The sequence below is a fragment of the Neovison vison genome, chromosome 2, assembly GCF_020171115.1.
Source record: "Neovison vison isolate M4711 chromosome 2, ASM_NN_V1, whole genome shotgun sequence".
Taxonomy (NCBI): domain Eukaryota; kingdom Metazoa; phylum Chordata; class Mammalia; order Carnivora; family Mustelidae; genus Neogale; species Neogale vison.
In genome coordinates this window covers 41870600-41885378 of record NC_058092.1, presented here as the reverse complement: position 1 = coordinate 41885378, position 14779 = coordinate 41870600, and the positions used below count along the sequence as shown (strand labels likewise).

Below are 14779 nucleotides of genomic sequence, written 5' to 3'. Positions count from 1 at the left end.
TGCCTTCGGCTGGGGTCATGATCCCAGGGTCCTGGAATCCAGCCCTCGTTGGGCTCCCAGCTCAGCGGGTAGCCTGCTCTCCCTCTTCCACCAGGGAACCCTGGTGGTGTTCCCTCTCTCACTGTGTCTCTGTCAAAGAAAGAAATAAAATCTTTGGGGAAAAAAAAGGTTGAATTAAACAAGTTAGTAGTGTGGCATTAGGGCAGAGTTTGCATATAATAGGGTGAGGTCCATATTTGCCCAACTCCTTGCCTATCCTCACAAAGTAAATGTTCCCAATGAGAAGATGGAGTATGTTTATTGAGCATCTGCTATATGTCATATATTATCTAGATGCTTTACCAACATTGACTTTAATTTTCCCAACAATGCCTGTGTTACAAATGAGGAAACTGTGTCTTAGTCATGTAAAATTTCTTGCCAAAGTCTCACAGCTAATAAATGACAGATCTGGAAACTGAATCTAGTTTGTTTGATTTGGAACCCTAAGCTAGTTCTACTACCTAGGATGACTAGGTAGAAGAAAACATGAAGCAGACAGACCAAAAAAAAAGCAAAAGGAGGTTTATAAAACACTCTCCCATATATTGGTTTTAATTCTTGCAACAGTTTACCAGGAAGTCTTTGATTAACTCATTTTATAGATGAGAAAATTGATCTGCCTAAGGTTTAAAACTGCTGAAAGAGCCAGGGCTCAATCCAGGTCTCTCGGACTCAATTTGTGCTCTATCAAAAGAGAGTTCGGGGGTGACTGAGTGGCTCAGTTGGTTAAGCGTCTGCCTTCAGTTCGGGTCATGATCCCAGGGTCTTGGGATCGAGCCCTATGTCAGGCTTTCTGCTCAGTGGGGAGCCTGCTTCTCCCTCTCCCTCTGCTGCTCCCCCTGCTTATTCTCTCCCTTTCTCTGTCAAATGAATAAATAAAATCTTAAAAAAAAAACAAACAAGAAAACCCCCCAGAAAAACAAAAGAGAAGTTTAGGGTGCCTGGTTGGTTCAGTTGGTTAAGTATCTGTCTACCTTCAGCCCAAGTGATGATCTTAGGGTCCTGGATCAAGTCTAGTGTTGAGCTCCCTGCTCAGCAGGGAGTCTGCTTCTCCCGCTGTCCCTCCCTCTCTGTGCTCCCTCTCTCTTTCTCTGAAATAAATAAACAAAATCTTAAAAATGAGAGAGAGAAAGAGAGAGGCTCATTCATTAACTTGTTTACTGCATGTAATGAGTTGATCTCTTACTATATTTTCAGGCTCTCTCCTACTCTCTCCCCTCTTTCCTAGCTGGAGTTAGCTTCTTCTTAGTGCTTCTTTCTGCTGCCTATCAGACTGAAAGCCTTGTTTTTCATACCAGTCCTCAGAGGGGTCGTTTCCTTCTTTCCCGCAGCTTGGGACCAGAGATGACTTCTCAGATGGTCCCTGGGCCTTCATCTTTATTGCTTGTCACGGAGACAGTGAGCTTACCCAGCTGTATCATTTATGTGACTGGCACAAAAGACAGGGAAGATCTGACTGATGATTATCTTACAAATGTGTTCTGCACTCACCACTGTGCCGTGACCTGTCTGCTCATATCTGCCTCAGGCGGCTGCCTGCTGGGATGCTTTTTGCCTCTCTTCCAGATGTCCGTGTAGCCCCTGCCACCTTGCTGAAAAGATTCCCTGGGAGGCCTCCATCTGAATATGCCTTTCAGCAGAACCTCTCTGCCCTCCACCTCTCCCTATTCTCACACCACCTACTGGGAAAGCTACGCTGTGTGCACATCAACAGATCTTGGCAGTACACTATGGCAGGTGGTAGAAAAGAGCTGCGCAGGGTGCTGGAGATGCTCCTTTACTCACCCTAAACATGTTGAAGTTTGAAATTTTCCTAAGCCTAATCCAGTCTGGGAGTCATTAAATAACAGAAGGTTATCACACTCCAACTGACTTGCTGTATGACCTTGGACAAATCACTTCTCTTTAGGAAGCCTCATTTTTTTTTTTTTTTAAAACCTGTGAAATGAAGGGTAGTGGATCAGATTAGGAACTGAAACTAGTTTTTACTCTTGCCTCACTCCCTGTGGCAGACGTAGCTCATAAAGGCAGGCACCTTTCCCACCGATTCTCCAACGAGGCCACATGTGTTTCTCTCAACACCGTTTAAGAGACACATGGATTCTCTTACTTAAAATCCACCGCAGCTTTCGGAGGTAGGTAATATTATCATATCATAGATGAGAACACTGAGGTTCAGAGTTTAAAATGACTTGCCCAAGTTCATACGTTGAATTTTGAGAAAACTGGGACCAGGAGCCAGCCTTTTTGTGGTAAAGCTGCCACTCCCAGTTCCGTTCTTCCAAAAATCTAAGAGTGGAAACAGCTGCGTCAGAGAAAATGAAGACTAATAATATGACATCTACATCAATAGTCTGGCACATGGCAATGCTCAGTAAATGTTTATTGAGAGGTGTAACGTACCCTAAAGATTTGCTATAGGTCCAGTGTTGACAGGGTGTAAGGATGGATAAAATTCAGAGGAATCCAGAAGAGGAGGCAGACAGCTAATTGTAAAACAAGCTCCAATGATGTAGTCCAGATTAGGAAGAGAGCAGTTCAACAGGATTTGACTGCAGAAGTGAATTAAAGGGGCCAGTGAAATAATATTTATTGAGTACCTCTCATGGGCCAAGAAACCGTGCTAGATTAATTACATATGGCAACTGCTCATTCTGTTTATACCACAACTCTGTGAAGGAGGTAGTGTTTTCTCTATTCTAAAGTAAAAATGCTGTGACTTTGAGAGGTGATATGACTTGCCCAAAAATTCAGCTGAGGAATAGAGCAGGGATTTTGAACTTTGCTCTAACAAAGCACGGTACTAAGTCTAGTCTCAAATGTTGGCTGTGAGGCTTGAGCAAATCCTTAATTTCTGGTTCTCAGTTTTTTCTTAATTAAATGGAAATAATAATATCTGTCTTCCTAATTTTACCTCCCAGGTTTAGAGGATAAAATGAGATAGAGGTCGTGAAATGAGGTAAGGATCAAATCTGTGTTTTCATAAAGTTACTGAAAGTTTATTCATTTATAACTGCTGATATTTAACCAGCAGTTCCATTTCTAGGGATCTTTCTTAAGGAAAAATAGGAAACTGAGCAAATATTTATGTAAAGATACAATAATTAAGAATAGAAAAATAAAGGTATGATATTAAAGAAAGGGTCCTATGACACTTCCAAAGGATGGAATATGATGTAGTCAATTGAAATGACGTTTATGAAGAGTTTTAAAAGTCTCAGAAAAAATAGTTATGGTATAATGTTAAGTGAAAAGAAGCAGGATAAAAAATGAATGGAAAGGTGCCTGGGTGCCTCAGTGGGTTAAGCCTCTACCTTCAGCTCAGGTTATGATCTAGGGTCCTGGGATTGAGTCCTGCATCAGGCTCTCTGCTCAGCAGCGGGCCTGCTTCTCCCCCATGTCTCTCTGCCTGCCTCTGTGCCTACTTGTGATCTCTGTCAAATAAGTAAATAAAATCTTAAAAAAAAAAAAGAATGGAAAGTATGATCTCAGCTATTAAAATACACATAGAAGATAATAGACAAGGATATATGGTATGCTATCATTTATATATAGATAAAAAATATAAACAGACCTCTATGTTTGTAGATACAGAGACTAACCCTGAAGAATATATACATTGGTATCATATGTGCCTCTGGGGAGAGGAAAAGAGAGGCTGGGAATCAGGGGTGAAAGCAGGACTAACTTTTCACTATAAATCTTTAGGTTGTATATTACTTATTTTTTATATTATCTTGATGAGGCTGGAGAAGGCTGGCTGAAGACGAAGCACAAGCTGACACCCTGCAGCCTACCACCCCTGGCTGGGATTTGTGCAAAGCTCCTCCAGGCATCTCCCAACAACCTAATGTTAAGACCTCAAGAGAGGGGAAAACAACGGCAAGGCACCCATTATCTTGTAGGTCCTCTTTTGCATATAAAAGTTCTTTTTTTTTTTTTAAAGGTTTTATTTATTTATTTGACAGACAGAGATCACAAGTAGGCAGAGAGGCAGGCAGAGAGAGAGGAGGAAGCAGGCTCCCTGCTGAGCAGAGAGCCCGATGTGGGACTCGATCCCAGGACCCTGAGATCATGACCTGAGCCGAAGGCAGCGGCTTAACCCACTGAGCCACCCAGGCGCCCCTAAAAGTTCTTTTGAAACCTCCCTTTTCCTAACCTCCCCAACCCCATAGTTTATCATTAGCCACCCCTCACAACCCCATGCGGCAACTCTTTCTGCCCACCAGTCCTGTTGGTGTGCTTTAATAAAGTCACCTTTTTGCACCAAAGATGTCTCAAGTATTCTTTCTTGGCCATTGGCTTTGAACCCTGACATCTTTCTTACATCATTAAGGCCCGTTAATAATCCTACATATCTGAGTGAACTTTCTTCAAGAGAGCTTTTAATTTTCTACATTTGTCAGTTTCTTGTCCTTGTCACCTCAGAGGCTTATAAAGCTAATTCATCCAGTCAAAATCTCTTTCTTTTCTTTTGAGGAACAAAAACAGGAATTTCTCTTTTTTTATTAAAAAATTTTTTAGTTTAAATTCAATTAATTAGCATATAATGTACACTCAGTTTCAGAGGTAGATGTCAGTGATTCCTCAGTTGCATATAATACCCAGTGCTCCTTACATTTGGTGCCCTCCTTGATATCTTCATTCGGTTACCCCATATCCCACCTCTGTCTGCTCCAGCAGCCCTCAGTTTGTTTCCTATGATTAAGAGTCTCATAAGAGGTTTATCTCCCTCTCTGATTTTGTCTTATTTTTTTCCTCTCTTCCCCTATGATCCTCTGTTTTGTTTCTTAAATTTCACATATCAACAAGATCATATGACAGTTATATTTCTCTGATTGGCTTATTTTGCCTGGCATAACACCCATGGGTTCCATCCACATCATTGCAAATGGCAACATTTCTATTTTTTTGGATGGCTGAGTAGTATTCCATTGTATCTGTATACCACATCTTTATCCATTCATCTGTTGATGGACATCTGGGCGCTTTCCATACTTTGACTATTGTAGACATTGCTGCTATAAACATTGGGGTGCATGTGCCCTTTAGGATCACCACATTTGTATCTTTGGGGTAAGTACCCAGTAGCGAAATTGTACTTCTATTTTCAACTTTTTGAGGAACCTCCATACTGTTTTCCAGACTGTCTGTACCAGTTTGCATTCCCATAACAGTGTAGGAGGGTTCCCCTTTCTCCACATCCTTGCCAGCATCTGTCATTTCCTGACTTGTTAATTTTAGCCATTCTGACTGGTGTGAGGTGGTACCTCTTTGTGATGAGTGATGTTGAGCATTTTTTCATTGTCTGTTGGTCATCTGGATGTCTTCTTTGGAAAAATGTCTGTTCATAACTTCTGCCCATTTCTTGATTGGATTATTTATTCTTTGGGTGTTGAGTTTGATAAGTTGTTTATAGATTTTGGGTATTAGCTCTTCACCTGATATGTCGTTTGCAAATATCTGCTTCCATTCTGTCTGTTGTCTTTTGGTTTTGTTGACTCATTCCTTCAAAAACAAATTTCTAAAGAGAGTGACATCCTGGACATTATCTCATGTGAGGACTGTCCTCCCACCCTCCTCTGATCGCTTACACAGCCTGTCCAAGAACCCAGTGCTGAGCATAAGGAGAGATTGCAGGTGGACAAGTAGGGCACCTGCTACTCCAATAGGACTGTGGGGCCGAGTGCTGGATTATGGGGTTCAGATCCAAAGTGATCTAGGAAAGGTGGCAGGTTTGAGAGAGCTGGGATCTCAGGGAAGGCCTGGCACATAAATAAATACTTGATGAATGGATGAGTGAGCAAATAAGAAAATAAATAAACAAAGGATTGAGGCTTTAAAGGATTTGGAACAATAATGACTTATATTCGCAGCTGTGTGGGATTTACCAGTTTATTAAAGTATTACTTATTGTTATCTCATTTGCGTCCTGTAACAGCCCTGTAAGAAAATCAGGACAGAAATTGTCCTTTCCATTTTCCAGATGATGAGATTGAGTCCCAGAGGGATGATATAACTTTTATTAATCCAGAACACATTTACTGATTGCTTATTATATACTAGGACTTGTGCTAGAGGAGAAAGATGCAGAAATGAAGTACATTAAGTCCAAGATACTTGGTCTGAAGGAGTAGCTGGAGTGGTAAACAGTTTTGAAATGATACCAGGGCTGATAGTGTACTCTGGGGGCATGGAGGCAGGAGTGCAATCCTTTGCCTTGCACAGGGAAGGTGAGACTTCATTTAGATCTATAAGGATGAAGATGAGTTTCTTAGAAGGGTATTGTAAACAGAAAGAATATGTGTCTAAAGGGACAAAGCAAGAAATAACATGACATATTTCAAGTATGTCATTTAAAAGTGGCATAAAAGGGGGTGCCTGGGTGGCTCAGTGGGTTAAGCCTCTGCCTTCGGCTCAGGTCATGATCTCAGGGTCCTGGGATCAAGCCCCGCATCAGGCTCTCTGCTCAGCCGGGAGCCTGCTTCCTCCTCTCTCTCTCTGCCTCTCTCTCTGCCTGTCTCTCTGCCTACTTATGATCTCTGTCAAGTAAATAAATAAAATCTTAAAAAAAAAAGTGGCATAAAAGGTGTAAGAGTGGCACAGGTTGGTAGGGAGAAAGCTGAGGGGAAGATAAATTTTAGAGAGTTTATTCTTTGGTTAGTTGGTTCTTTGTCAGGTTAACCTGTTTAACCTAAATAGGTTAAGATCTTTAGATCTTTAGAGCCATGGGGAGCCATGAGCGTTTTTGAAGGAAGGGAATGATAACCCTATGCTGAGCCTCTCCTGGGATATTCATGTGTTTACTGTTTTCATTTTTTCTTTTCAAAATTTAGCTCAGGAGCTGCCTCCTGTGGGAGACTCTCCTTGACCATGATGCCTTCTTTTTATTTATTTATTTAACAGATTGAGAGAGAGAGATTACAAGTAGGCAGAGAGGCAGGCATAGAGAGTGGGGTGGGGGGGGGAAGCAGGCTCCCTGCTGAGCAGAAAGCCCGATGTGGGGCTCAATCCCAGGGCCCTGAGATCATGACCTGAGCCGAAGGCAGAGAACCAACCCACTGAGCCACCCAGGGGTCCTGACCATCATGCCTTCTAACTGGGTTGGATGTTAGATGTTTCTTGTGGGCTTCCTGGGCCAAGGCTTCCCTCCATCTTATGACTTATCTACTGCCTTGTTACCTGTGTTTACATGCTTTTTCACTCTAATCTGTGGCCCCTCAAAGGTTATACCCCTTGTCTGATTCATATTTGTAGTCCCTATACTCAGCACAGGACTTGACCCAGAGCAATGTGCTCAGTAAATATTTGCAGAAGGAATGAATGGGAGGAACTGTGTTCCACCCCAATCCGAGACAACATTTGGAGCAGGTGCAGTACTTGGGTGATTCTGTGGTGTGTGTGTTTCTTCAGTGATGCTTGGGTGGAGTGTATGTGTATGAATGGTGGAGTGACCATTAATGATTGGTGACACTGAAGGTGTGTTCCTGAGTGACCGCAGGTCTCTCCTACAGATGGCTTCAGTGACTGATACTAAAGCTGGAGTCAAAGATGCTTCTGACCAGAATTTTGACTACATGTTCAAACTGCTTATCATCGGCAACAGCAGCGTTGGTAAAACGTCTTTCCTCTTCCGCTATGCCGATGACACCTTTACCCCAGCCTTCGTCAGCACAGTGGGCATTGACTTCAAGGTGAAGACAGTCTACCGCCATGAAAAGCGAGTGAAGCTACAGATCTGGGTGAGTCCTGGGCATCTTGCATGGGATTATCAGGGGGTGACTAGTCTGCTAGGATAAGGGCTGGGAGGTGGGGGCCAATTTGGAACTTTTGGGTCTTAGGGCATCAAGCACTAGTGCTGTTGAAGGCCTGGCTTCTGGACTGCCCCTTGCTGATTTTATAGAAGAATTTCTCCTCTTGGGGACTCAGTTGCTTCTGCTGCTTAACTGTCTATGAGGCTTTATCCTGCCCATACAAATGGGTGACCAAGAATCTGGGCTTTGGAGTTAGAAATTTGGATTCAGCTTCCAGTTCTGACACTTATTAATCATGGAATTGTGACTAAGTTACTTAACCTTTTTAGGCTACATTTTCCTTTTTGAGGATCATAATGACATCTACATCATAAGGCTCTTGTTTCTTAGCATAGTTCCTGGAATATAGTAAATGCACAGTAAATGTTAGTTCTTTTGTCCATAATCTGTCACTGTATAACAAATCACTTCAAAACTTGATGGCTTAAAAAAACAATAATTCATTATTACACAGTTTCTGTGGATCAAACATTTGGGAGTGGCTTGGTGTCTGTCTTGTGGTCTCTTAGGAGGTTGCAGCCAGATACTGGCTCGGGTTGCAGTCATCTGAAGGCTTGAGTGGGGCTGGAGGGTCCCATTCCAAAGCTACTTACTCATGTGTATCAGGTATTGGCTGTTAGCAGGAGGCCTTAGTTCTTTCCCATGTGGTTCTCTTCATGTAGTTGCTTAAGCATCTTCATGGCATCCCCCAGGGGAAGAGAGCCAAGAAACCAGAGAAAAAGTGGCAATGTCTCTTATTACTTAGACTTAGAGTAGTCTGCTGGTCATTGAATCAGTGTAGGAGGAAAGTAAACAGGGTATGAATCCTGGGAGGTGAGGATCATTGGGGACCATTTTGGAAGCTGGCCGCCACAACTACTATTATTGGTATTTACTACAAATTTATTAGTACAGTGGTACAAATTAAATAAATAAATGAGTATGTATGGATATATTTGAGATGATATAGTAAAGTGTGGATCATATACTTTTCAATAATGAATTAGTACCAGGATTGGAAATTCTGAAGATTAGTGATTTAAAGTATTCAAAGCATGTGTTATTTATTATCTCTCCGTTCAACTTGTTAAATGTACATTAATACATTGTGCATATATCTTACTGGCTGTATACAACACTTTCGTTTTATAAATTATCTCTGTATGTTATTATCTTACAATTAACCTCATGGGGCAGAAGAAAAAAATCCAGACTCAGTAATTAACTTGCATTAGATTGACCATACATTTGCAAAGTGGTATTCCAACTCAGACCTTTTTTTTTTTTTTAAAGATTTATTTATTTATTTGACAGACAGAGATCACAAGTAGGCAGAGAGGCAGAAGCAGGCTCCTTGCTGAGCAGAGAGCCTGATGCGGGGCATGATTCCAGGACCCTGAGATCATGACCTGAGCCGAAGGCAGAGGCTTAACCCACTGAGCCACCCAGGTGCCCCTCAACTCAGACCTTCTGATGATTCCAAGTTATGTGCTCTTTTCTCTACACTGTGCTGTTGAGTCTTCCAGAGCCCATATTTCCATTTATGATAAAGTTAATTATTAATTTATATAGAGATAAAAGTTTATTTTGTTCAGTTAGTCTCTATTAAAAGTATTGAGGACTTATGAGTTATTCGAGATGTGAGAAGCTGAAGAGACTTAGTTCAGTGGTTCTAGGAGCATTACCTGGGAATTTGTTAGAAATGCAAATTCTCACGTCCCTCCTGAGACCCACTAAGTAAGACACTCTGATCTCTGGCCCCAAAATGTGGTGTTATAACAAGCCTTCCAGGTGGTTTTGAGGCAGGCTAAAATTGAAGAACCACTTTGGTTTAACTGCCATTTGGTTTGCCAATCGTATGGTGAGATTCAATAAGCATTTATTAAGTATGTGTGCCGAGCGCTTCCCCTTGTGTGGTCTAACATCCTTTTCACAGTCAATGCATGGAGAGATGAGAGCACAGAATATGGGGGCATGGTAAGCAATACAGGGGAAATGGAGCAAGGCTGTGAAGAGGAGGGAGGGGTGCTGAGAGAGAAATTTGCTGGAAGGCAGCATCTTGAAGGTCAGGGAGATCTTTCAGCAAATAGAAGTTTCTTATAATGGGCCATAGTTTACCTACCTGATGATTGTTGAGAGAGCTGAAGAAACAATTAGAATTTATTTTTATCTATGAACATAAAATGCATATTTACTAATATTTCCTATGTGGATTGACAAAGATGTCTTCATGAGATCTCCATATCACATGGTCACATATCCTGAATTCAAAAAGTCTTCAAGTAAGGGAAGACATTCTGTCCTTCTAAGGGATTGGCAGTGGTGGCTCCCTCACGCCTTCATTTATGTCCAGCTGTTGTGAGTTTTTGCAGTGGATTTACTCATTATACCACCTGATTTAACTAAATAAACCTTCACAATAGATATGTGGTTTTAAAACTGTCCTGCAAAGAAACCTCTGCCTGAAGACGATACTCAGTATAGTAAGCCCAAGAGAACACGGAAAATGGCTGAACTGATGTTTCTCTGACTCCCAGCACAAGTTCATTGTCAAGCATGTTTAGAGGTAAAATCAATGATGATCTAAGTAGATCTGACATAGTCAATCACATTCCTTTTGCTAAAAAAAAAAAAAAAATTACTGAAGAGATTTTGTGCATGTATGCATGTGTGCTTTCCAGTAGAAAAAAAGGTCTGTACTGTTCATAAATACATGAAAATGTGAACACTGAGATAGTAGTTATATCATTTTTATGTATTTTAACATCTTTTGTGTACAGAAGTAGATAAGTATGTACATATGATCTAAGTAAATACACAAATATTGTGGGAATGTGCTCACATGGCCTTACAGGGGCTTAAATTTGGAGACCATTGCCAGACAGTTTTTAAAACAGAAAGTTTTTAAAACAGAAACAGTTTTTAAAACAGAAAGGTTTTAACAAGGACGGCTTTGCATTTTAGAAAAATCTCTTGCTTCAGTTTTGAGGATAGGTGGAAGCAAGGCAAAGAAGCCAGTGGTTCCAGTAAGTTATAAAGGGCTTGAATTAAGTGTATTAGTCTGGTCCGGCTATGGTAACAAAATGCCACAGATTCGGTAGCTTAAACAATGGAAATTTGTTTTCTCACAGTTCTAGAGACTGCAAGTCGAAGGTCAGCGTACCAGCTAGGGTGATGTGTGGTGAGAGCTCTCCCCTAGGGTTGCAGGTGGCTGTGTTTACATGGCCCTTCTTGGGGCTTATGTATGGAGAGTGCCCAGGCTCTCTGGTGTCTTGTCTTATAAGGACACTAATCCTATCAGATCAGGACCAGACTCTTACGGCCCCAGGTAACCTTAATCACTAACTTAGAATCCATCTCCAAAGATGGCCATATTGGGGGTTAGGGCTTTAGTGTATGAATTTTGGGAGAATACAGCACTTGGAACATAATAGTAAGACTGACAAAATGACCTAAGGGATGAAAATGAGAGAGATCTGAGAGAGATTTAGGATTGGAATTTACAGAATTGGATGATCCATTAATTGTTTAGGAAGGAGGAGGAACACATAGCTATTTATATATATCAACTTACACATATAGACTTCTATAAACAAAGGTTCTGTGATTTTTTTTTAAAGCCGTGTGAGCTTTGGTAAGTTACCTTATTTCTGTGAATAGATAATATCCTTAACTGTAAAAGGCTCACAGGTTTGTCGATGGGGGGGCTACATGTGATAACATAATATTGGGCCTGACATGTATTAGGAACACAATAAATGTTAGGTTCTTTTTTTTCCTCTGCCCCTAGTTCATATGCAGAGGCTAACTGGGTCCTTTCGCAGGTTTTCCTGTGGTTCCAGGAGTGCTGGAACAGGACAGGCGCTGTCTGAAGTGTTCAGTTAAATTTCTCCAGCCAATTTGATCTCTCAGGATTTCAGAAAGCCTTTGTCAGGGTGGAAGGTAGAGAGAGAACAAGAGGAGTTTCTGAGCACTGCTGAGCAGGACCATTCACAAAAAGAGTTCTCTCATCTCTGGAGGATATTGGATGATGAAGGCATTGGTAGTGCTTTGTTCCCTGGGGTCCTTGGCTGTATAGGTCCCTGAGAGCCCCCTCTCTTTCATGAGAGGTTAATTACTGTACATCAAGAAGAGAATCTTCTTGGGGAGGTGGGGGTGGGGGAGAAGTCTCATTACTAGAGAGTGAGAGCATGCACAGGTGTGAAGGGAGAGAGACTTGGTAACTCCACAGCAACAGACCTGACTGGAGGCCATTTACTGCTGGGTTCTGGTTGCCAAGCAACCACTGGAGGCCTGTGGGAAGAGATGAGTGGGAGAGGGCCTTCCACAAGTTCCATTTGGGGCCCACTGGTGGAACTCTTGGGTCTGGCGCTGGTCAACGGAAGAATCAGGGTCTGTAGGACTGAACTGACCCAGGACTCTGGAGTCCTGGGTTTTAGTCCTGGCTCTCTGCCCTCTCATCATGTGATCTAGAGGGAACTTTCTCCTCCATGGGCCTGTTTCCCTAACTACCAGAGAGAGAAAATAATCCTTGCTCTTCTTGCCTCATGAGTTGTTAGGAAGATGAAATGAGGAAATGCAAAGGAGAGCCTAAAGAGAACTCTGAAACCTTGAGGAGATCAGGGGATCATGGATGTTTTTCCCCATGTAAATTCTTCTTGTATGTGATTTCAATCATTCTTTGTATCTTTCCCAGCTTCCCTCTGACCCAGGGAGGTAGTTATCTCTGTAAAAATGGGTATTTGAGGGGTGCCTGGGTGGCTCAGTCCTTAAGCATCTGCCTTCAGCTCAGATCATGATCCCAGGGTCCTGGGATCGAGCCCCACATTGGGCTCCCTCCTCAACGGGAAGCCTGCTTCTCCCTTTCCTGCTCCCCCTGCTTGTGTTCTCTCTCTTGCTGTGTCTCTCTCTGTCAAATAAATAAACAAATAAATAAAATCTTAAAAAAAAAAAAAAGAATGAGTGTTTGACATTGGAGATGTGAAGTTCCTTATGTGGATCCAAACTGTAAATTTCATTCTTTAATTCATTCAGTAGACTTTGTGCCAGGCCTTGTACTAGCTGTGGGGAAACAGCCTTCCTGCTCACATGGCGTTTATCTCTAGGAGGGAAGAGAGACACAAAGTACATGAATAAAAAATACCTAATTTGGGGGATGCCGGAGTGGCTCAGTCATTTAAGCCTTGGACTCTTAGTTTTGGCTCAGGTTATGATTTTGGGGTCATGAGATTGAGCCCCAAATCAGGCTCCATATTCAGAACGAGTCTGCTTGGGATTCTTTCCCTTTCCTCCCTCTGCCCCTCCCCTGCATTTGTGCTCTCTCTCTCTCTCAAATAAATAAAATCTTTTTTTTTAAGATTTTATTTATTTATTTGTCAGAGAGAGAGAGAGAGAGAGAGAGAGCAGAAGCAGGGAGAGGTGCAGGCAAACAGGCAGAGCAGGCAGAGGGAGAAGCAGGTTCCTCACTGAGCAAGGAGCCCATTGGAGAACTTGGTCCCAGGACCCTGGGATCATGACCTGAGCTGAAGGCAGACACTTGATGGACTGAGCCACCCAAGTGTCCCAGTGAATAAAATCTTTAAAAAAACTAATTTATCTGTGGTAAGGAGAAGAATAGACTTGTTTCAAACTCAGGCCCTGGGACCCAGAACTCTGAAATCACTGAAATATGACTTTAATCTCATCCCTAAGCTTTCAGCTGGAGTTCAGGGTCAATTCTATTAACAATTTAAAAGGCTAGCTTTGTGGATGACCTTTACCACACCAGTTCACCTCAGGCCTATCTCTATCAGGAGACATGATGGCAGGGGTCTCTTTTGTGGAAAGATAGTATCTCTCCTGCCTGTTCCCACCAGTGAGGCATTTTGGTGCCCTGCATGTCCAGAAGACTTTAAAGATAGGAGTGCTTCATGCATCTGGGATTATTTGTATATAAATTGGGAAAGGACCGGCTGGCCTCCCCAATATTCTTCTTTGATTGTTTAAGAACTCTGTTTTGTGAAGGTTTTATAGGCCACTGTCCTTACTCCTGGGCCTATGCTGGTATCACAGTTTTCCATCATCTTTTCTTTCTCTGCAGCTCATTCCTCTGAAGCCCTCAGTTACTACAGCACTTGTGTGTACCACCATTATTCTGCTTGTTGTATTGGCAATGATATTGGAAGGATACAATGTGTAAAGCACTAACATAATGACTGGCTTGGAGTAAACACTCAACAAACAGTAGTTTTTGTTAAGGTTCCAGGGAGATCAAGAAATGATACTCCTTTTCTTCCCTCCTTAAGTTTGGAAACAAGTGAGAGATAGATGCGGGAGTCAGAGAGATGGGGAGTAACATGACAGCCTTATTGCTGATAAAAGGTGGGATGAAGAAATTCCACAGGGAGGTGGAGCTTGCTAATACTTCACTCTGGAGTCAGTAGATGTAGAAACCAATCATAGGCCAACATGCGCCAGCTGCAGTTAGCTTATGCAGGGTGCACCCAAGGTTAAAGTCCATGTGGCCCAGCCTTAAAATGCTTCAGGCCTAAAGCATCCCACCCAGGTCTATATTAGATGCCTAATAATAATAATAGTTAGATAATAGTTAGATAATAGTTAGATAATAATAATTAGATGCCTGATTCAGGTCTCCATGTTCAGTCTTCCTCATGGAGGGAGGGAGGGTCCCTCCTCCAATAGCTCTTTTTATAATTGAAGAGATAGATAGAGGTAAGCATTCACTCCAAAGGGAAGTTGGGCAGAATAATGAAAGTTGGGAAAAATAGGAGGAGTCCTAAGAGATTTCCCAGGAATCCTGAATTCTACAGTAATAACAAGTGACTTCATATATCACCAGGAGCTGAGAATAATAAGACCAGATGAGATAGGGCTGTTGGGAGGTCAGCTAGGTTCACTTAGTAGCCAACTCCCTTATTCCTTTAGCTACCTTGTTGAAATTTAGA

General features: G+C 42.1%; 1 protein-coding gene across 2 annotated transcripts in view; it reads left to right on the top strand.

Annotated features, from left to right (window-relative positions):
- Positions 1-14779, top strand: part of RAB3B (RAB3B, member RAS oncogene family) — a 71323-nt gene that overhangs the window by 2237 nt on the left and 54307 nt on the right. For both annotated transcript variants that reach the window (XM_044238222.1, XM_044238221.1), the window contains exon 2: positions 7557-7784. In XM_044238222.1, coding sequence (XP_044094157.1) covers positions 7557-7784 — 228 coding nt within the window. The remainder of the gene's footprint in view (positions 1-7556; positions 7785-14779) is intronic.